Source organism: Chanodichthys erythropterus, chromosome 3 (assembly GCF_024489055.1).
Source record: "Chanodichthys erythropterus isolate Z2021 chromosome 3, ASM2448905v1, whole genome shotgun sequence".
Lineage (NCBI taxonomy): Eukaryota > Metazoa > Chordata > Actinopteri > Cypriniformes > Xenocyprididae > Chanodichthys > Chanodichthys erythropterus.
This window is the reverse complement of record NC_090223.1, coordinates 12,540,028-12,562,924: the sequence shown is the minus strand read 5'-3', so window position 1 is coordinate 12,562,924 and position 22,897 is coordinate 12,540,028. Positions and strand designations below refer to the sequence as shown.

The 22,897-nt window shown below is 36.2% G+C and overlaps 2 protein-coding genes across 4 annotated transcripts in view; both read right to left on the bottom strand.

The window, feature by feature from the left end:
• Positions 1-7,498, bottom strand: part of LOC137017078 (ankyrin repeat and fibronectin type-III domain-containing protein 1-like) — a 16,094-nt gene extending 8,596 nt beyond the window's left edge. For all 3 annotated transcript variants that reach the window (XM_067381016.1, XM_067381017.1, XM_067381018.1), the window contains exons 1-11: positions 7,295-7,498; positions 6,175-6,340; positions 5,881-6,094; positions 4,018-4,218; positions 3,831-3,944; positions 3,647-3,744; positions 3,419-3,509; positions 1,717-1,815; positions 1,541-1,628; positions 221-350; positions 18-140 (exon numbers count right to left, since the gene is read on the bottom strand). In XM_067381016.1, coding sequence (XP_067237117.1) covers positions 18-140; positions 221-350; positions 1,541-1,628; positions 1,717-1,815; positions 3,419-3,509; positions 3,647-3,744; positions 3,831-3,944; positions 4,018-4,218; positions 5,881-6,094; positions 6,175-6,324 — 1,308 coding nt within the window. In that variant the 5' untranslated portion in view covers positions 6,325-6,340; positions 7,295-7,498. The remainder of the gene's footprint in view (positions 1-17; positions 141-220; positions 351-1,540; positions 1,629-1,716; positions 1,816-3,418; positions 3,510-3,646; positions 3,745-3,830; positions 3,945-4,017; positions 4,219-5,880; positions 6,095-6,174; positions 6,341-7,294) is intronic.
• Positions 1-22,897, bottom strand: part of LOC137017073 (zinc finger protein 502-like) — a 634,288-nt gene that overhangs the window by 533,027 nt on the left and 78,364 nt on the right. The gene's annotated exons all lie outside the window — the stretch shown is intronic.

Genomic DNA, 22,897 nt, shown 5'->3' with positions numbered 1-22,897 from the left:
AGTGGATTCAGTGTCACCTGCAGCTGCGCGACGGCCCGCAGGAAACTGAGTCTGTTCTGCAGCAGCGATGAAGACGAGGAGAGCGATGAAGACGACAGCACCTGCTGCAGAAACGACACCTGCGTCCACGCGCACGACAGCTGAGAGACACAGACACAGAGTCAGACCGTCACACGCAGGAGAAACACGAGAGAAACGCTGCCGTCTGAGCAATCCTGACCTTAGTGAACCACAGGAAGTCCTGCGTGATGGAGGCGGAGCAGCACTGGACCTCCACCAGAGGGAGCCGCTCCTCACACGAGACCAGAACATGGTCCTTCTGATAGAAGACACACGCCAGGTACACACCTCTATTCACACACACACACACAACAATAAAATACTGACAAACCTTCAGGAGTCAAAAAGCTTGAGAAACAACTGTTTAGGGTATGTTTTCACGACAATGATGTGCTACAAATATGGAAAAAATTTTCCTTTGTGTTTTTGGCATAGAGATGACAACGTTGTCAAAATGATTCCCGTTCACACGGAGCTGCGAAAACTATTAAAAACGGTGTATTCTGCTTCCAGGCCAGTAGATGGCGATGTCACATAGTAAAGAACTGAAATGGCTGAAACACATAAAAAGTTTCCCGTTTTAAGTTGAAAATGATAGTGTGTAAACGGCCCCTTAAATCATTATGAACATTACCCAAACGTTTGTTTTCAAAATGATTTTAATCTATGGACACTCGCAGTTTCTGTAAATGCAAAAAGTGGCTAAAATAATTATAATTAAAAGTTTTATAAGCTGAATGTTCTTTAGGGTTCCCACTCTAAACAATTAAATATAAATAAATATTAAAAATATATAAAGAAAATATACATTTTCTTACATTTTTACAATTTTCACTAAGTTTAACTTGAATGCTACAAATAACTAAAACAAAAACTGAAATAAAATTCAAAACTACAATTTTAAATTATTACATTTTTATATTAAAATTAGTAAATTATTTTATTAGAATATTTAATAAAAATGTATAAGACATATATATATATATATATATATATATATATATATATATATATATATATATATATATATATATAACACCAATAAAATAAAGTTTTAGTAATTTTGTTGTTTTTAACTGAAATTAAAATGAAAACAGAAAACAAAAATACTGAAAACATTTTTAAAAACATTTACTACTAAACACATTTTTATAACTTATCATAACTAGTAAAATGTGTATTTATTATAAAAATACTCATGTTTTACAGATTTGATTAATTTCTATTACTTTTCCAGGTCTAAAAAATCACACTTTTAAAATTATTTTCAGAAACTGTGAGAATCCTCGTTCTTCAAAAACACAAAAATGGATTAATAATAAAATAAGAAATATCTTGATTTGTTAAAAGCATGTTTTAGCTGAAATGATTTGAAGTAATTTTGTCGCCCCCTGCTGGAGAACTGCTGATCTAAAGTGACTTTACAGTAAAATCTATGTCATTTCTGATTTCTGCTCATGATGTGAAGTGTTTTTCTCACCTCTGTAACTGACGAACGAATCTGCTGGAGTGAAAGAGCTGCTTCAGACCGCGAGACATGGACGCTCTCTTCACAGAGCTGCTGTTTTCTGAGACACACACACACACACACACACGTTTATGAGTATTTATCCATCATGACGGGTGTTTCTTCATGTACTCTGTGTGTTTGTGTACCGGTGATGATCTCAGGCTCTCTGATCTGCTGTGAGATCCTCCTGACGGCCGCGGCCTGATTCCTGCGCCTCACCGTCACGCCGCTGCATGAGCTCCAGCCTGCAGGGGGCGACACTCGCCAATCAAACACTCACTAAATCATGTTTATTTCATCAAAAATACTGTAAAAACTGAAATAAAATGTGAAATATTATTACAATTTAAAATAGCTGTTTTCTATGTGAATATATTTTAAAATGTAATTATTGTGATCAAAACTGAATTTTCAGCATCATTCCAGTCTTCAGTGTCACATGATCCTTCAGAAATCATTCTAATATGATACATTTCTGCTCAAAAAAACATTTATGATTATTATCAATGTTGAAAACAGTTCATATTTTCATGGAAACCGTGATGCATTTTATTTTTCAGGATTCTTTGATGAATAGAAAGTTTAAAAGAACAGCATTTATTTTAAATATAATCTTTTATAACATTATAAATGCTATCTTGATCAATTTAATGCATCCTTGATTAATAAATATATTAATTTCTTTCAAAATAAAATCATAAAATCATTATGAGCCCAAACTTTTGAACAATAATGTAACTTGTTGGGCTTGTTAAGTAGTAAAGTAATGATTATAATTTAGAAATTTTATTCATGCTTCTGTTTATTCACACTTGCTTGTGAGACTTATATTAATTCAACGACGAGGGACAAAATGATGATCTGTGGCAACTTAAAAAAAGTTATAAAAAAATCATGTCCTATCAATTAAATTCATAAAACTTTTAAATTTATAAAATAATAATCTATATGAAATGTTTTTTTGTTTTTTTTTACAAATTCCATTTTATTTTTTTATTTTCAAATTCTGTTTTTCCATTTTAATGTTTTAATAAAATTTTAATAATCAAAAAACATGTCTAATAATTTTAATTTATAAAATTGAATAATTATTTACATTATTTATTTACATTTACAGTCATTATTTTAGTATAATTTAGAAAGTTTTATAGTTTTTATTCATATTTTGATTGTGTTTGATTGTGATTTTTTTTTTTGTCATTTTTATATTTAATTTTGTCAATTCATACTTTATTTTTTCAGTTTTTAAACATGTCTATAGTTTGTATTAATTTCAGTTTTACTTATTTTAGGACATCAAGTTCAAAAGTACGGAAGAGGATTAGGGCCAAGCAATAATAAAAAAAATAAAACCATCTTGAGTTAAAGTTGTTAAATTTCGAGAACAAAATAAAATGTTGAGAAAAACTTGTTAAATTTAGAGAAAAAAATTGTTAAATTATGACATTTTTCTCATAATTTAGCAAATTTGTTCTCATAATTTAACAACTTTTTTCTCTTAATTTAATGAGCTTATTTTCAACATTTTATCTTGACCTATTTCTCGAAATTTAACAAGTTTTTTTTCCTCGAAATTTAACAACTTTAATCTCAAGATGGTTTTATGTTTTTTATTTTTGCTTGGCCCTAATCCTCTTCTGTAGATTTATAATTTTTTTATGGTTTTAGTTTTAGTTTAATTAACTATATTATCAATGTTGAAAAGAGTTAATATTTTCATGGAAACCGTGATGCATTTTATTTTTCAGAATTCTTTGATGAATAGAAAGTTCCCTGACAATATTCCCTGAAAACATCCCTAAATATACTACAGTATCAGGTAACATGGCTGCAGTTCTCAGTACTCACTGGAGGGGGCGACACACGGCGGGCTGCTGCTCACAAACGCACCCCAGCCTCTGATGTTATACGCACTGACCCGCACAAAATACTGCACACCCTACACAAACACAGAGCTGAGTCACAAATATCTGTGTGTGTGTTATATATAGCCATGAGTGTGTGTGTGTGTGTTATATATAGCCATGAGTGTGTGTGTGTGTGTTATATATAGCCATGAGTGTGTGTGTGTCTTACAGTCTGCAGTCCTGTGATGCTGAACTCTGTGTTTCTGCTGTCAGTGATGAATCCAGTGCCACACAGAGGATGAAAACCAGCTGAAGAGCTCCACTCAACTGCACACACACACACACACACACACACACACAGACAGGTGAGTGATGATGTCATCAGTGAGGCGTGTGATGATGCGCTGTCTCACCTCTGTATCTGGTGATGAGGCCGTGTGTCTGACCGCAGGGCTCTCTGACACGCACACACAGACAGCTGTTGCCCGTCACCAGCAGGGCGGCGCTAGCGGGCGGCCCGGGCGGAGCTGAGAGAAACAGATGGGTGTGATGAAGAGTCACATGACCTCTGAGTGTGTGTGTGTGTGTGTGTGTTCATACCCGTCATGTGGAATCTCTCTCTCATGCGATGGTAAAGTTCACAGCGGCGCGTCCAGAGCTCAACGTTCTTCTGCGCGTCTGTGAGTGACTGAAGCTCCGCCTTCTCTCTGAGCTGAAGCTCCGCCCTCCACTCCTCCAGCTTCTGCTCGGCCAATGACACCAGCTCATCCAGCTTCAGCGACCAATCAGAGGACGAGCTCACTGCGGCGGGGCGGAGAGAGGCATTTATACTTTATCAACCCAATGAAGTATGAAATCTGCTTCGTTTTTTCTGAAATTATGTTTTGTTTTTTTTAATAAACAAATTCTGTTTTCTTATTATTATTCTTCCGCTTGAGTCTATGGCAGCCCATAGTATAGTAAAAGTTATGAAATTTGGCACACAGATAGAGGACAGTCTGAAATGTTACCATAGCAAATTTGGTGTCCATACATCAAACCCTCTAGCGCCACCAACAGTTCAAAAATTTAACTTGTGTTTATGATCATAACTTCTGATGCGCAAGTCAACTTTTTTTCACCATTTTGAATTTTCCGAAAAACCTACTTTTTCGAACTCCTCCTAAAACATTTGTCCAGTTCGCATGAAATTTGGTATGTGGCATCTACCCACAATCCAGGTAAAAAGTTATTAAAAGATTTTTGATCGGCCAATCCGTTCTCGTATTATGTGTCAAAGAATTTCACGGCGAACACGCAACATGCTGTATCTTTGCAATGATTTGGTATATTGACACCAAACTTGGTATATGTCATTAGCATGACTTGAGAATACATGCATAGTATTGTCACAGCGCCACCTACTGGTGCACAGATAGGAAAATGGCTATTTTTGCTTATAACTTTTGAATGCCTTGTCCTAAAATCACGGGGATAGTCTCCATAGATTCCTTAAGGCATGCCGAGTTGAACAATATTCAATTTTCTTTGGTTATGAATTTTGCTATAAAATGCTGTGTTTTATGAATGCATGAATGTATCATTACGAAACTCTGTATGATTCATTGAGGCCGTGTTCTGTGAAAGTTCCCTAAAGTTTTAGATCAGCACCCCCTAGTGGTCAAAAGATACAATGAAATTCATGAAAATGCTAATGACATTTATATAAAAAAAGTTCAACATATTGTCATTTAACTTTCATCATTAGATTTGCTGGCTTATGCTAAGTCCTACGACCTATACAAAATTCACCATATTCTATCACACGTATTGTCCACCTCCTTTTTCGAATTCATCCTACACAATTTGTCCAATTTGTATGAAATTTGGTATGTAGCATCTACACGTTCATGACAAAAAGTTATTAAAAGATTTTTAAAAGAAATTTGACTGTAAGCACGCCAAAATGGATATGCGGCTGTATCTTTGCAAAAATGTTGTGATATTGACACGAAACTTGGTACATGTCATCACAGGCATGACTTGAGGGTGCATGCAGAGTTTTGTCACAGCGCCACCCACTGCTCAGAAGTTATAAACCATAAACCATGTTATATTTTTCTTTTCGGTGCACGGACACGAACGGCTGAAGTATACCCGGGGCTTTATTCGGCTTGACCCCATTATTACTGCTTGCAGCTACAATTTTAACTTATTGTTATTAAATACAATTTATTTAAAATGAATTACAATTTATTAAATAATAAATTAGTTTTTTAACAATAATATGACATCTGCCATTGTATGGCATTGTATTTTTTCCCCAAATTATTTTTATTATTATTATTTTGTTTGGGGGGTGATTCTGAATATGTGTTTATGATTTAATACGAAATTATCAATAAAAATAGTGGTAATCACATTAATTCATAAAACATAATTATTAAGATTCATGTGATGAATTGTGTAGTATGTGTCACTCACAGTTGGGGTTGTGTTTTGCTCCAGCCTTCACCAGCACCTTCAGCAGTGAGGCATTATGGGTAAGAGCGGCCATGTCTAGTGGCACCAGGCCGAGCTCACTGACGGCATTTACTCGTCTGTCTGTCTGTCCTCCACCCGTCTCTGTCTCTCTGGATAACTGGTGCTGCACAGCGAGTGTGTCTTCACTCTCCAGAGCGTCCCACAGACACGAGTACTAAACACACACACATACTCACATGTAAACAGCATAACATTAACTCTGTATATGTGTGTTTGTGTGTGTGCAGTTGTTACATCAGCTGATCCTTTGCTCAGCCGCCTCCTCCAATCAGAATGCTCTGCCTCATCATTGGAAGCTCCGCCCCTCAGTTTGACGGACAGACTCCTGTAGATGCGTTTGGGTGAGACGGGGCCGAAGGAACGCCTCCTTTGGGGCGGAGCCATCACAACACTGACATCACTGCACACCAATGACATCATCATTATCATCATCATACACATTAACAGTACAAAAACCAATAAATAAATCATGATTATGAGATAAAAAGTCGAAGATATGTTTTAAAAGACAAAATTTTGAATTAGTATGTCATAATTTCTACTTTTTAAAGAGAAATTCGACTTGGCATATCATACTTTTAACTTTTAATGCCAAAATTATGACTTTACATCATAATTTCGACTTTTTAATGCCTTATAACTTCAAGTCATAAGTTAGACTTTGTATGGCTTCGATACAGAAATAGCATGTGTAGTATGAGATCAAGAGGTCCAGCAGCATTTCTTCAAAACTCCTTCATCATCAGTCTCTAGTTCTTCACATCATGAGAACTGCTGTGCTCGTTTAAGTGTTTATCTGATGATTTCTGCAAAGCTCATGATGATTCTCACGATCTTCCTCTTTTACACTCTTCCTGCTTTATATACTGTTAAGCATACAGGGTTTACTTACAACAAACATTCAGACCAAACTATAGTGTGCGAGTAAAACTAAAACTAAAGAAGATATCATCATCATCATCATCAGTATGATAAACGGTTTTGTGGCAAATTTTGTCTCATGTTAAATCTGAATCGCGTTATAAAGCGCAAGTTTCCGTTGATGAGAACAAATCTCCGGGTGTTTTCATGAGAAGAATATTTAGTAGTCTAGCTTTTATTTTCATAATAAACTGCCTTTATAATGTCGTTTCATTGTTTTTGTTTTTTTGTTTTTTTTTTGTGGTTTTTAAACGGGTTTTCACATAAAAGAATCGACCGTAGCTGAAGGATCATCCGTTATACATAACGATATGAGAACATAGAAAACATGACTATACGTTTACATTTATTCATTCAGCAGATGATTTGATCTATACAGTTGTTTACACATTAATTTTCATATGAATCAGAAAGACAGATAAATGAGTTTTACCTTTAGAAACGAGCGCAGATGAACTCGACAATCTCCTCCGATGTTTCATGAAGTTTCTCAGAAATTAAACTTTATATCGTCATGGTGAACTTAATTAAATGTTTCAAGTGCCGGAATTAATACGAATTCTATTAATAACGCGATGGCAGTGTGCACGAGCCCGCAAACACCCCCGATGACCCAGTGCGCGCTCGCAGTCACGGATGTGTGTTTACCTACTTATCTAAATGAGGATGTATCATAGTCATACTACTATAATGCAATCAATATAACAAAAAACCCTGCCCCATAAAATACAACTCTACATAGTTGTAAAAAAAAAAGTTAACAAAAACATCAGTGAACAATTTTTTGCTAAATGAATGTAAACAAATTACCAAAACAACACTGAATTAAAAAAAAAAAATGTTTAATGATAAATAAATGTAAAATTATAACAGAATACTTGTAAAAACAATATTGAAACAACATTTAATGCTTAATAAATGTTGTTCTGTAAGTATATTTTGTAACTTTTTACATAAAATTGAAGGGTTAGTTCACCGAAAAATTAAAATAATGTCATTTATTACTTACTCCTGCCGTTCCACACCTGTAAGACCTTTGTTAATCTTTGGAACACAAATTAAGATATTTTTGTTGAAATCCGATGGCTCAGTGAGGCCTCCATAGGGAGCAATGACATTTCCTCTCTCAAGATCCATTAATGTACTAAAAACATAATTAAATCAGTTCATGTGAGTACAGTGGTTCAATATTAATATTAAAAGTGACGAGAATATTTTTGGTGCGCCAAAAAAACAAAATAATGACTTATATAGTGATGGCCGATTTCAAAACACTGCTTCATGAAGCATCAGAGCGTTTTTGAATCAGCATATCGAATCAGCGGTTCGGAGCGCAAAAGTCACGTGATTTCAGAAGTTTGACGCACGATCTGAATCATAATTCGATACTCTGATTCATTTATGCTCCTATGCTTCCTCAAGCAGTGTTTTGAATTCGGCCATCACTAAATAAGTCGTTATTTTGTTTTTTTGGCGCTCCAAAAATATTCTTGTGGCTTTAAAATATTAATATTGAACCACTGTACTCACATAAACTGATTTAAATATGTTTTTAGTACATTAATGGATCTTGAGAGAGGAAGTGTCCATTACTCCCTATGCAGGCCTCACAGAGCCATCAGATTTCAACTAAAATATCTTAATTTGTGTTCAGAAGATTAACGAAGGTCTTACGGGTGTGGAACGACATGAGGGTAAGTAATAAATTACATAATTTTCATTTTTGGGTGAACTATCCCTTTAAAGGCACACCATGTAGATTTTCGCCACTAGAGGTCGATTATTCAAAACAAATGCATAGCTTTATGAGATTGAGCATGGAATCTTGGGAGATGTAGTCTTCACCTCAGAGCCAGTGGAAAAGAATCCGATGGGACTCGGGCAGAAATCATATTCATGGGTGAGATTATTAACGTTACTGTAGTATGACATTACTGAACGAGGCCGCTGGAGCGATTGCTAATGATTGACGAGTGCGACACATGCCTCCAGAACTTTTATTATGCTGCAGTTGCCACTTTTCTTCTTCTTCCGGTCATGCGTATGTGGGGTGACACAGCGCTGATTATCATCTTAGACACATTTGTGTGCTGAAAGTTGTTGCTACTCTGCGTTCGCTCGGCGGCTGCTATGAGACACTTGTTGCACACTGCAGTAAGCTAGATCGATATTAGTCATGGTAAAACATGGTACTCACTGTAAATCAAGAAAAGAAGATTTAGACAATAAGACTTACTGTGTTGAGCTATATAACATGAGTAGTTTTCTGTCGATTAATGTATCCAAACAGTTAGCTCAACTATCTAATAAAACACATCATATATTTAAAGCATCTTTGGTGTTTCCATGGTTTCTACAAAATAAAAACAGGAAATCGTGGGTAACTTGTGACAAATGTGTCAAACTTGTCATTGATAGGTGACTTATATGGCTTATTTCTGTATGCAAGTACAGAAGTCCAAAAAATATGTAACATTGTTCTAGTTTTTTTTTTGTGTGTGTGTGTGTGTGTGTGTATGTGTGTGGGTGGGGGTTAATCCAAAAATCTTACATAATGTGCCTTTAAATGTAAAAAATGAACAAAATGCTGATAAAATACACTGAAATTTACAAAGATCTGTATGAAAATCATTGAAATAATGTTAAGGCATCAATGTTGATTCAATTTGCAAAAGCAAAACAGAATTCAACAGTGATTCAGTTGTAGAATTAAATTCACGCACAATACCCTCATGCACCTGATGTTGATCATGACTACTTGACTGTTGACTATGTAGTGAATATTTGTATTGCTCCTACACACTGGAACTACAGTCCTTTAGCACTCAGTGTTTCTGTGAATGTATTGCCGTTTCCACAAAGGTGGCGTAGGAGCTAACAGCCATGTATAAGCGGAAAAATGTACAGTCATGATTTGTACAGGTTAAAGATCAAGACTAGACAGACAATGGTTCAGATTAGTGCTGATCACTGTTGTTAAAGCACGCCTGTATCCTTTAAACATGTTTTGTGAAACAGACTCTGCTGTCATTTGGCCAAGTGTTTGTCATCATGGTGACTGTGTGAAATGTTCACTGCGGTTTCTGCAGACGCCTCTTCTCATCTCGTCTCCCACCAAACAGGTCAGAAATAACAATAAACCCACACACAAAACAAAGCCACAGAGATTTCAGTGCACCAACACACACTCGCTTTTCTTCTGCTGCGTTGACAATTGAATCATTTCTCACTTCATTGCTTTTGACTGGAACCGAATGGAGATTTCTGAACAATTAAACAACTGATTAAACGACATTGTGACCTGCGGCAGCAACAGGAAATGGAACAACAGTCCCATGGGCCGGACATCTATATATGTTTTTATAAAGCCATGTCTACGTAAGAAGCGCTCATGTTGAGAAATCGCTCTATGAAACGTTGACAGGAAGTGGTTTTACTGCTGAGCAGAGCTGGTGGAGACACGCGTTAAGCTGTGATGGACAAAACTAAACTCATTTCACACACATATGCATTTGAGTGTTTAAAGTCAATTTTATTTAGACAGCAAAAGTGTCTTTAAAGCAGTTTTACAGTAAAAATCAACAAACTCAGTTTCAATGATCAGTATCAACATTCAACAGTGTCATCTACATTTAGTCATTTAGCAGACGCTTTTCTCCAAAGCCTCTCTAATGATATATGGGTAATAATCAAAGTAGCCTGAGCAAGACATTAATGCATCCTACATTCACACAATTAATGACTATTTTGAGATTTGAATCATTTAAATAATTTGTAAAATGATCATTCAAAAATTATAAATTGTCAAATCATTAAACTTTTTTTTTCACAGACATTGCTGATGTCACCTTGGTAAACAAATATGTCAAAATAAAATATTCAGCTGTACTATTGTTTCTGTTGACATATGTAATTGTATGTGTTCTTTAATTGACTGTGATCTGTTTTAATGAAGTGGGAGGAGTAATATACACAGGTGTGCAATCATTAATAAAAAGGCCGCTGCTCTCTTGTGCGAGTGTGCAGGCTAAACGCCAGATAATGTCTGAATTGTAAGTTAATCCTTCGTCATGTTACCGGTTACCTAGCTCTAATTGAGATGGTAGCGCCAACAGGTTATGGGCCCAGTAAAGAGTTTGGGAACCGATGGAACCGTTTATGTTTCGACGGAGATGAAAAGAATTATGAACTGTGGGAAACAAAGTTTCTGGCACATTTGCGTCTTCTGGGTTTGAAATCCACCATATTGGGTGAAGCCTCTGCCGTGGACGATGAGGGCGCGGAGGAGGAAGACGACAGTAAAAATGAAGAGGCATATGCAGTTCTGATCCAATTATTAGATGATAAGAGTATGTCGCTTGTGATGAGAGAGGCTGCGGATGATGGCAAAAAGGCGTTACAGATTTTGAGAGATCACTACGCTGGCAAGGGGAAGCCACGTGTGATAAGTTTGTATACGGAGTTGACATCTCTTCAGAAAGGTGTAAATGAAACCGTTACAGATTATATCATTCGCGCAGAGACTGCCATCACAGCATTGCGGAATGCGGGAGAGACTGTGTGGGATGATTTATTGACTGCCATGATTCTAAAGGGTTTGCCCGATACTTTCAAACCATTCTCTATTTTTATTACGCAGAGTGATGAAAAACTAACATTTGCCGACTTTAAAGTAAAACTGAGGAGCTATGAAAGCACAGAGAAGTTTGGCATTGCTGGTTCGGGAGAGGACAGCGTAATGAAAGTTAAAGGAAGGGACCATTGGAGTACGAGACTCACCTGTTACAACTGTGGACAGAAAGGTCACAAAGCCGCGGAGTGCACGGTGGTTGCTGGGGAGCGCGGGGAACGGAGACAATGGTGTAGTTTCTGTAAAAGCACCTCACATAAAGACGTGCACTGTCGTCGAAGAAAGCGGGATAAAGTGAAGCAAACGGTGGATGAAGAGGAGGATCACACATTTGCGTTTATGGTGGAGCAGGTGAATAAAGTTCCGATTGATGGAGTGGAAATGAAAGGCCTCATGGTGGATTCTGGAGCTACTAAACACATCGTTACGGACATTGAGAAATTCGTGGATTTCGACTTAAGTTTCAAGCCTCAGAGCCACATTTTGGAGCTGGCTGATGGAGAGCGGGCCAGTGGTATCGCGCTGAAGAAAGGTACCGCTAAATTGCGTTTGAGAAATAGCAATGGCCGCATTGTGGACATGATGTTGACGGAGGCACTTTATGTGCCATCATTTTCTCAAGACATCTTTTCCGTCAAAGCGGCAATTTCACACGGAGCGACAGTAATCTTCAAAGAGGGACAGAATCGACTCATTCACAAAAATGGTACAACTTTTGATATTCATATGTATGACAGACTGTTTTATTTGAGTACTGTTGCTAATGAGATTGATGAGTGTAACGCCTGCTATGATATTCAGACATGGCATGAAATACTGGGTCATTGTAATTATGATGATGTGTTAAAGTTGGAGAATGTTACAGATGGGATGAAAATTAGAGGTAAAATTGACAGATCCAATTTGAAATGTGAAGTGTGTGTAAAAGGCAAATTTGCTCAGAACAGAAATAGAGATCTAGATGAGAAAGCAAAAGAAGTATTTGCACTTGTTCATGCAGATCTGGCTGGTCCTATAGAACCAGCAGGGAAAGATGGGTTCAGATTTGCCTTAGCATTCACAGATGACTATTCAGGAGCTGTGTTTACCTATTTTTGAAGAACAAAAGTGACACTGCCAAGGCTACTGAGAAATTCATTGCTGATGTTGCACCATATGGTAAAATCAAATGTATTAGATCAGATAATGGAACGGAGTTTACATCTTCTGTATTTCAGTCATTGCTCAGCAAAAATGCTATTAGACATGAAACCTCAGCTCCTTATTCACCCCATCAAAATGGGACAGCTGAAAGAGCTTGGAGGACTTTGTTTGAAATGGCAAGATGTATGCTAATTGAGAGTAAATTACCAAAAGAATTGTGGACATATGCAGTACAGACCGCTGCTATAATTAGAAACCGATGTTATAATAGACGTCTGGGACAAACTCCATACTATCTGATAACTGGAAAAAAACCTGATCTATCCAAAATGAGAATGTTTGGGTTAGAGTGTTATGCATACAAGTATGACAAGAAAAAGTTGGATGAGCGATGTGAAAAGGGTATATTTGTTGGTTATGACAAAAATAGCCCTGCTTATCTTGTTTTCTATCCAGACACAGGGAGAGTGCTCAAGAGTAGACTGGTGAAGTTTGTCACAAAGAGTACAAATGAAAGGGATACTCAGACAATGGAGGATGTGGATGAATATTTGGAATACAGGAGGGAGGTTGAAACCTTAGTACCAAAACTAGATAGGTCTAAAGTGATTCCACAAGAAATGAAAGTTGAGGGTGAAGTCAGTACAAAGGGTGAAAAAGAGAGTGATCTAGGTACTAGATATCCAAAAAGAGAAAGAAGACCCCCCAGTACTTTGCAGACTATGATTATGAGGTTAAAGATGATGTAGATCAGCCATTGACTATTGACTATTGCTATCGTGTTGCATGTGATGTTCCCCAGACATTGAAGGAAGCCTTAGGCTCTTTAAATTCAGAGCAGTGGGTTGAAGCTATGGAAGATGAGATGAACTCTCTGAAAGAGAATGATACTTTCACATTAACAACCCTACCAGAAGGTAAACGGGCAGTAGGGGGAAGATGGGTTTATGCTATAAAGGAAAATCCTGATGGGAGAATATATAAAGCCAGGTATGTGGCAAAGGGTTATAGTCAAGTGGCAGGTATTGATTATAACGAGACATTTTCACCGACTGCTGATGTAACTTCAGTACGTGTGTTAATGCAGCTTGCAGCACAACATGATTTGAAGTTACATCAGATGGATGTTAAAACTGCATATCTGCATGCTCCTATAGATTGTGAAATTTATATGAAGCAACCTGAAGGATTTGAAGTTGAGTTAAAAACAGGAGAAGAATTGGTATGTAAGCTCAATAAATCACTGTATGGTCTGAAACAATCAGGACGAAATTGGAACAAGATGCTGCATGATTTCTTAATTGAAAATGATTTTGTTCAAAATTCAGCAGATTATTGTGTTTACAGTAAACAAAATGACAAAAAAAGAGTCATACTGATTATTTGGGTTGATGATCTCATCATTGCAGCGAGTAATGATCAAATACTCAGAGATGTGAAGGAAATGTTGGGAATTAAATTTAAAGTTAAAGATCTGGGAAAACTTCGACATTTCTTAGGCATTGACTTTACGCAAGAACATGGTAAAGTAAAAATGAATCAGGAAAGATACATTTTAAAAATTTTGGAGAGATTTGATATGACTCACTGCAAACCAAGGTCAACCCCATGTGAAATCAAAGTAAAATTTGACAATGATGGTGAACCTGTTGACCTAAAGAGGTATCGAGAAGTGATTGGCAGTTTAATCTATATGATGACAAGTACTCGCTCAGATTTGAGCTTCATTGTTAGTAAATTGTCACAATATCTAAGGGCACCAAAAGAACAACATTGGGTGGCTGCTAAACATGTGTTGAGGTATTTGAAAGGTACAGCAGACTTGGAATTATGTTATAAGAGAAGTGATGTAGATCTGAAACTTGTGGCTTATAGCGATGCAGACTGGGCAGCAGATTTGAATGACAGGCATAGTATTACTGGCTACTGTTTCAGTTTGTCCAAGAATGGGCCTGTTATTTCTTGGAAATCTAAGAAACAACAAACTGTTGCTTTATCCTCATGTGAAGCTGAATATATGGCTTTATCAGCTACTGCACAAGAAAGTTTGTATCTGACCAATCTAATCAATGGAATGGACAATGTACTTGAATATGCACCAGTGACTATTTTTGAGGACAATCAGGGTGCTATTGCACTTTCAAAGAATCCGGTGTGTCGACAAAGGTGTAAGCATATCGACATAAGGTATCATTTTGTTCGATCTGTACTGAATGACGGCAAAATAATTCTTCATTATTGTCCTACAGTTGATATGGTGGCAGACATTTTAACAAAATCTGTGTCTAAGGCTAGGATGGATAAATTTGTGTGTTTTTTATTTGGAGTGTGAAGAATTAATTGTAATTTGGAAATGTATGTATGTGATGCACTGTTATATTCTGTCAATTTAAGAACAAATGGGGGTGTTGACATATGTAATTGTATGTGTTCTTTAATTGACTGTGATCTGTTTTAATGAAGTGGGAGGAGTAATATACACAGGTGTGCAATCATTAATAAAAAGGCCGCTGCTCTCTTGTGCGAGTGTGCAGGCTAAACGCCAGATAATGTCTGAATTGTAAGTTAATCCTTCGTCATGTTACCGGTTACCTAGCTCTAATTGAGATGGCAGCGCCAACAGTTTCCATGAACAGTAACAGCTATAATACTGATTTGTCTTATAAAGGTAAAAATACTATAAATTAAATGTTTACAAATAATTCCAATGCACTAATGGATCAGACATAAAGAACACTGTTTAACAGAACAACATTCCTAAGATAAATAAATAATGTTTTAAAAAAAATCTGAAATATTCCATAGAGTAAGATATTCAAGTGTAAGATAACATAACTGTACAGCAATCTTCACTGACACCGGAGGAATATCAAGGTTAATGCATATTGGAGTATAAACTGATAAACATTATGCACATTACAAAGCTTAGAATTAACAGTAATAGTGTTTGTACAAGCTACTCTAACAAGACCTCAGCACACTTTGAAGAGGGACCTGTGGCTGAGCGGACTCTATGTTCAGCTATAATGAGGTTGGGTCATCTGATATCCACACAGTTATGTAATGCAAGTAGGCACTTAGTTAGCAGTGGCACTTTCTGGGAAAGCAATATTACCATATCCTCTGGTAGACCCAATAATCCTATGGTTGAGGTCTTCTATTAGCCCATATAAAGCAATCGAGCCATCTGTCTAAGGGGCCGTTTACACGACACTGTTTTCATCTAAAAACAGAAAACTTTATGCATTTAGCCTGTTCATTTACACAGCTGTGTTTTGGGGGCCTGAAAACATACCGCTTTTATTATGACGTCGCTGTCCGATGAAAACCATGTATGTCCATTTTGCCGATTTTGAGATTTTTCGACGGATTGAATGTCCGTTAATTTCCGTATACAGTATGCTTCACATATCTAAATGGCCAATGAAAAGTTGTGAAATCATGTCATCTGATTTTCACGTATATCCATTTGGTGTCAAAGCTGTCAATCACGCCGCGTATCTCCCGCCCTGTGGAAGCATCTCGCCGGTCTCGTGAAGTTTCATCGAAGCTCAGCACTGGATAGCCGAATAACACTGAGGTAAAGTATCAGCAAACGTTTGTTTTTGACAACTGTTCTCAAGTTTGTTATATATTCACAACTATTATTTATCGGTAAATGGTCTAGACGAAGTAATTGTCACCGAATATTTTTATTTATTTTTATATTTGTGAACCTGGCTTACGAAAGTACGACATTGAAGCTCTCCACAGTTTAGTTCTAATCTAACGTTAGTTCTTCACAGATTAGTTTGCTTGCTAGTATTTAATAAACTGAGCGTATTCATCTGTCAATATGAAACGCGACTTGGCCATTCTAATTAATGATCGGAAGAACGCGTATCGACCACCGTTACTGTAAAATATGCACGTATGTCCATTTAAATAAATTTTGGTCAAATGTGGATTATATCATTACACTGGCAAGAATAGGTTACATGTAAAGATGCCGTACCAAGTATGACAACGCTACATTCAACTGCTTTTGAAATACGGTGTTTTTTTCACTTCCTGAAAAGTAACCGTTTTGGACATACATGAGATTCATCGGGCAGCGACGATGAGTTCAATCTATATTTGAGAGTACTTGCTCAAAGCTTTTGCCATCTTGATTGTTTTTTAATCACCGCTCTGCAGTGCTGCCAAGATGAGTGGTAGATGTGCTAGATGACATCATACTGGCGAGTCCACTGATCTATATTAATATAAATATCACTAAAGAGGTGTTGAAGTGAAAACTTGCTAAATTGGCAGCACTTCCACTCTGTAAAAGATGTGCGTAGGTGTGTAGTGTTTCTGTACAAAGTGACATCGCCATCTACTGGCCTGGCAGCAGAATACAGCGTTTTGCAGATCTGTGTAAATGGATATCGTTTGGACAGCGTTGTCGTCTGTACGTGGAACTTTTCAAAACCACAAAGGAAAAACTTTTCCGTTTTTAGTACATTATTATCGTGTAAGAGCAGAACGTAAAGCAGTAATTTCTTTTAATCTAGCTGGACAAACAAAATAGGCACCCCTCAGGTCCTTGACATAAATGAAGAGAAAAAATATGATTGAAACCGTTGTGACGTATGATGTTCTTTGTCATCAAGATTAGTTTCTTGTAGAAGGGTACTAGCTGACATGCTTTGAGAAAGAATAAAAAAAAAAAAAAATTCCAAATCCTGAACAGAAATGTTTCCTGTAGTAAAAATACTTAGATTTCATTAGAATGTCCAGAGAGTTCAGGAAGCCAGGCTTCGAAACAACAATACACATGTTCTTCCTTCTCCCTCTATTTTCATCCAATGTCATCCAAATGATCCATTCACCTCTCCAGTTTGTCAGCATCTTCCACAGTGGAAATTCAGTTCTCCGTTTCAGTGATTTGTTTTCATGGTCATCGAGTTTTTCATTCTGCTAATGCAGAAGTAGTGATAATGAACTCAACTTTCCATCAGTTTCTAAATGTTATCTGTGATTCCTGTAATAACCTGGAGCAGGAGTTGGAAACCTTAGCGTTAGCATCCAAGCTGACAGCAGCGTTTTCCTCATAACGCTGCCGGTTATGCTCCAGCTCTGATTTGCTTGAGTTTTTAGTGTTTCTGTGAGGCACGTTGATAGAGCTGTTTTAAAAAGTAGTAGTCTAGACTCATAGCGACTAGTCTAGACTCTGGGCTCCTCTGTTGAAAATAGGGCTGCACAACGATTAATCACAATTAATCGTTTGCAAAATAAAAGTCTGTGTTATGTAATATATGTGTGTGTTCTGTGTATAATAATTATGTATATATAAATACATTCACATACATGTATATATTTGAAAAAAATTATATTTATATATAAAATATTTATATTTTATATAATATATATATATATATATATATATATATATATATATATATATATATATAAATATGTATATTTATTTATACATGAAAATAATGTTAATTGAATTCAATGCATTCAATTCTCAAATTCACAAAATAATTCATGGGTTAACATAACTTTCCATTTTGTTTTGCAGTGTAACCACATGTCATAACTTTGTTTTACAAATAGGGCAGACCATGTGGGATTTTTATTTGCATCGCTGATCGTTCCTTCCTTGTTAACGTCTAAATGGCAAAACTGACCAAGTACGCTACTGCATCCGAATGCAGTTTTAACTAATACGCAAACAGAACTTCGTCAAACGTCAACAGTATCTGTAGAACAAGTGGTGACGCAAAACTAAACCAACGTAAGGATTAGTTCACTATACAGAATTAAAATGTCTTGATAATTCAAGATATTTATGTTTTTCTTTCTTCATTTAAAAGAAATTAAGGTTTTGGAGAAAAATTCTGGAATGTTTTTTTTTTCTCAATACAGTGTACTTCAGAACTTTAAAGGAATATGAAGTTCAGTCAATTTTTTTTCACTTTAAAGGTGCAGTATGTAATAATTTTGTCCGCTAGAGGTCGCTAGAGGCCTATTCAAAACAAAGGCGTAGCTTGATGACGCAAAGTTTGAGTGTGGAATCTTGGGACATGTGGTCTCCACCTCAACAGACAGTGCAAAAGGACTTGGGAAGAAAACATGTCAATGGATGCGATTATTAACGTTACTGTAGTATGAAGCAGAGCAGGACCGAGTGTTGTGGGAGCTGAACGAGGAGCTGGAGCGATTGATCAACACACGCCTCACGAGCAGCGGGACTTTTATTATGACACAGCCGCCGGCGCTGCTTCCGCTTTACCATATGTATCATATGTATTGACAGCGCAATTTTTATTGTGAGGTTATGATGTAAAATTATGATAACTACACTGTAGTTATCTACAGTAACTAACAAAATCTATCCAACACTGGATTTCGTAAGTGTCTGAAAAAGATAATTTTCACATGCCACCATTACATATTGCGTCATGCTATATTGCAATACAATACAGCAAATATAGTTTGACAGTAAATTATCAAATTAATTGATTAGTCAGATGATATGAAAACAATTACCACTTGTTCAACAAATATATACACTCGTGTACATTCAAACACAATAATTGGGCATACATAGCAAATGCGAGTTCAACGCGCGAGTAGATTACATACAAAGTCAATGCAAAGACGCGATCAGACTATGGATCAGACGCGTCTCGCGTGGGTCTAGAGATGCGATGCAACGCGTTTGGCGTGTATGCCCCATAATACTACGTTAATCGTGTTGATCGTTATAATGGCATACGTTTTCTGTAAAGATACGAATCAAAACAACTCACCTGTCGAGTAAAACACAAGCGAGATCGGCATCTCTTTCTAGGTGAAGTTTGAGCAAGGCATTAATGCATTCTATATACACACAATTAATGAATATTCTGAGACTTATCATTTGCAAAATGATCATTCAAAAATGATAAATTCTCAAATTATTAAAACATTTTTTTTTTTATCAAAGACACTGTTGTTGTCAGCTTGACAAACAAATATGTGAAAATAAAATATTCAGCTGTACCATTGTTTCCATGAACCAGTAGTAAAACAGTCCATTCTGACAGCTGTAATAGTTATTGATTTTTTTGTCTTATAAAGGTAAAAATACTATAAATGAAATGTTTATAAATTAGTCCAATGTATAAGTAACAGGCAGACATCCATTGATACCATGAATGATTACTGAATAAATATATAGATTCAGTCAGTGTACCAGAACAACATTAAAAAGGTGAATGAATAAACTAATATTTCATAGAGTAAGATAGGCCTATTCAAGTGTAAGATAATATAATTGTTCAGTAATAATCTGTAGAGTCCAGAAAAACCAGCTCTCTTCAAATACAAATATTTTTCTTGGTCTAAAAATATTAATCTCTCATGCAATGCATCAAAATATCTAGATTATTTTAAATGTAAGTGAGATGAAATAAATAGACAAGTAGTTTTTATCAGTTAGTAAAGACAGTTTCAAGTAATATTGCAAAAATGTATAAAACAAAACATCCTCTTTAGCACCTTTAATTATATAGTGTCGGGACTGATTTATTTATTTTTATGAAATATATATTTTATTCATTTTCCTTTTGTACAAAAATGCATGGAAATTCAAATAAGTCTGGAAAAAATAAAATAAAAATTAAGAACTAACATTCTTATCATGTAATATACAAGTCAGATAATCTAGTGACACATATTCAAGAATATTTGAATGCTGTATCAACAAATTCAGATAACATACCATAAAATAAAGCAACTTATAATGAAGTGTATTATGAATGTAATTTCATTTTTGCAAGTTACATAAAAAGTTCCACCTATCAAGGTCCTATTTTTGGAAAATCTGATTGAAAAACATGAGAACATCTTTATCAAAAAGATCTTTTAATTTAGAAAGCCCCTTAATAGCCCGCTGTCAAAAGTGAGAATCACTAACACCTGAAGGATCAAGGTTACAACATGCTGGAGAATAAACGGATGTTAATACAAACATGATGCAGATTGCCAAGCCATATCCTCTGGTAGACACAATATATTGATCCTAAGGTGAGGTCTATTAGCCCAAAGAAAAGAATTGATAAAAGAACTGAACTACTTGTCTAAGGGGCAGTTTAAACTGCACAGTAAAACTAAAAACAGAAAACTTTTTATGTGTTTAGCCTGACAACTACGTTTTGGGGGCCTGAAAACTATGACGAAAATCTGAAAATGTGAATGCATATTACGCGTTAAGTGGTACCCAGGTACGCATGTGCAGTAAAAAACAAAACAAAACAAACAAACAAACAAACAAACAAACAAAAAAACAACCAAAAAAATGAGGGTTTGAGTACCAACATTTTCACATTCACAGAGACACATTTACTTTTTGCATCTGCATCGTTTCTAAAGAAATTGGTTGTTATTCAATATAGAGCATTAAGATGCATTATAGGCGTAGCAGCAATGGAGGTGGAGCAGAAATGCCTTTAAATTTGCATATTGGATAAGTTTAAAGGGCCATAATAATAGTAATTTATCTAAGGAAGTATTAGAGGAAAGTTGGGAAATTAGACAAATACATGGCACAGGATTTGCATGGAAGGTACAGGGATGGGCAAGAGAAATGAGGATTGATTCAAAAACATTTGGACCAACTATAACAATATCTCCAATACCACCTTGGTTGTTAAGTGAACCACAGATTGATTTGACAATACATGACAGAATACAGAAAGGAGAAGCTGGAGGTGAAGTTAAATATAAAAAACTAGAATAGTACATTAATACCATTCATTCATCATTTATTCAGGTGTACACTCACGGTTCAAAAAAACCCTTAGACAGGACAGGAACAAACTAAGACTAACTGATGGATCTTCAGTGTATACAGCAGAATTAGTCGCCATTCAGATGGCACTTGAATGGTTTGAGGAGGAAAGGCCAAACTCCTAAAATGAAAATTTTAATTTGTTCAGATTCATTGGCATCACTGTTAAGCTTGCAAACCTTTCAATCATGTAGGAAAGACATACTGACGGAAATACTGATTATTTTATTTAGATTAAGACAACTGGAAATTGTCGTGCAGTTTTTATGGGTACCAGCACATACAAGGAAACGAAACGGCATACTCATTTTTATCATACTCATAGGTGGCGGTATGCACCTTTCCAGTTGGTTTGCAACCTGCCAATAAATCCATAGAAGAAGACACATTTACTTACTGGAGTAGGATTTTTCTCCATCTCTGGAGAAAAATGTTTGCACATATAATCTTTAGAGTATTAGATTAGCTAATTTGGCTTGCTGTCCACGGAGGAGGGGCTCGATGAAGCATCTTCAACTCGAGCTCTGATACACTCCCCAGTGAATAAATGTAGGTTGTGATTACATAGGGTAGGGTACCTGAGATGAAGGTGGAGTTTGGGGAGGTGGAGGGATGCTGGAACAGCTGAGCATGACGAGAGGTAAGCAGCTGCTTATATACTCTGGCTGTTGATTGGAAGATTAGATGGGCTCGCTCCTCCCTAAATTACGTTTAGGAACTTCACATATTAGGTGTGCAAAGGATCGCAGTTAATCCGTGATATGGATAAGGTCCAATATGGTTCGGCACGCATGTGATTCGCAGATTAACTGCTAAATTAAACATGTTTTGTCTCGCCAATTATTACATTCAAATGATTTTATAAGCGGAAGAAGAGGCAGAAACAGAGAGAGAAATAGAGTCAGACAGCGCTCAAACACCAAATTCCTCTTCCGTGTTTACTTGCGCTTGAACAGACACATACACACAAAACTATAGCTGTGTCCCAATTCAGGGTCCGCGCACTTCGAAGTGCATGAAAGGGGTGGGGTTTTGGAGTGGAGGGTTGCCAGGTCTGTGCAACAAAACCATCCCAAATGTCGTGTAATCACAGCACAAGTGTAAAAGTATCCCAAACCCAGACATGGCAACAATGAGCCGAGCGTCGTTACTAGCGGCTGTGTGACAGACAGAGACAGTTGACGTTTATGTAAGCATTTTAAAGTTTTATGACTTTCTATTGGGTTTTGACATGCTTCACTGCCGGCGACGACGGGACACTGGACCAAAATATGTATGGTTAAACTATGTAATGTTAGTTTTATATATTTAGCAAGTTAACCTTGTTTGTTTATTTTTTGTATGTTAAATTAAATGTTAACTTGGAAAATATATACATTCATATTTATACATTTACTCTGTATTTAAGTCTGAATTTAAAGTACAGTACTTTAGGCTTTTATTCAACTGCACTCCATCTC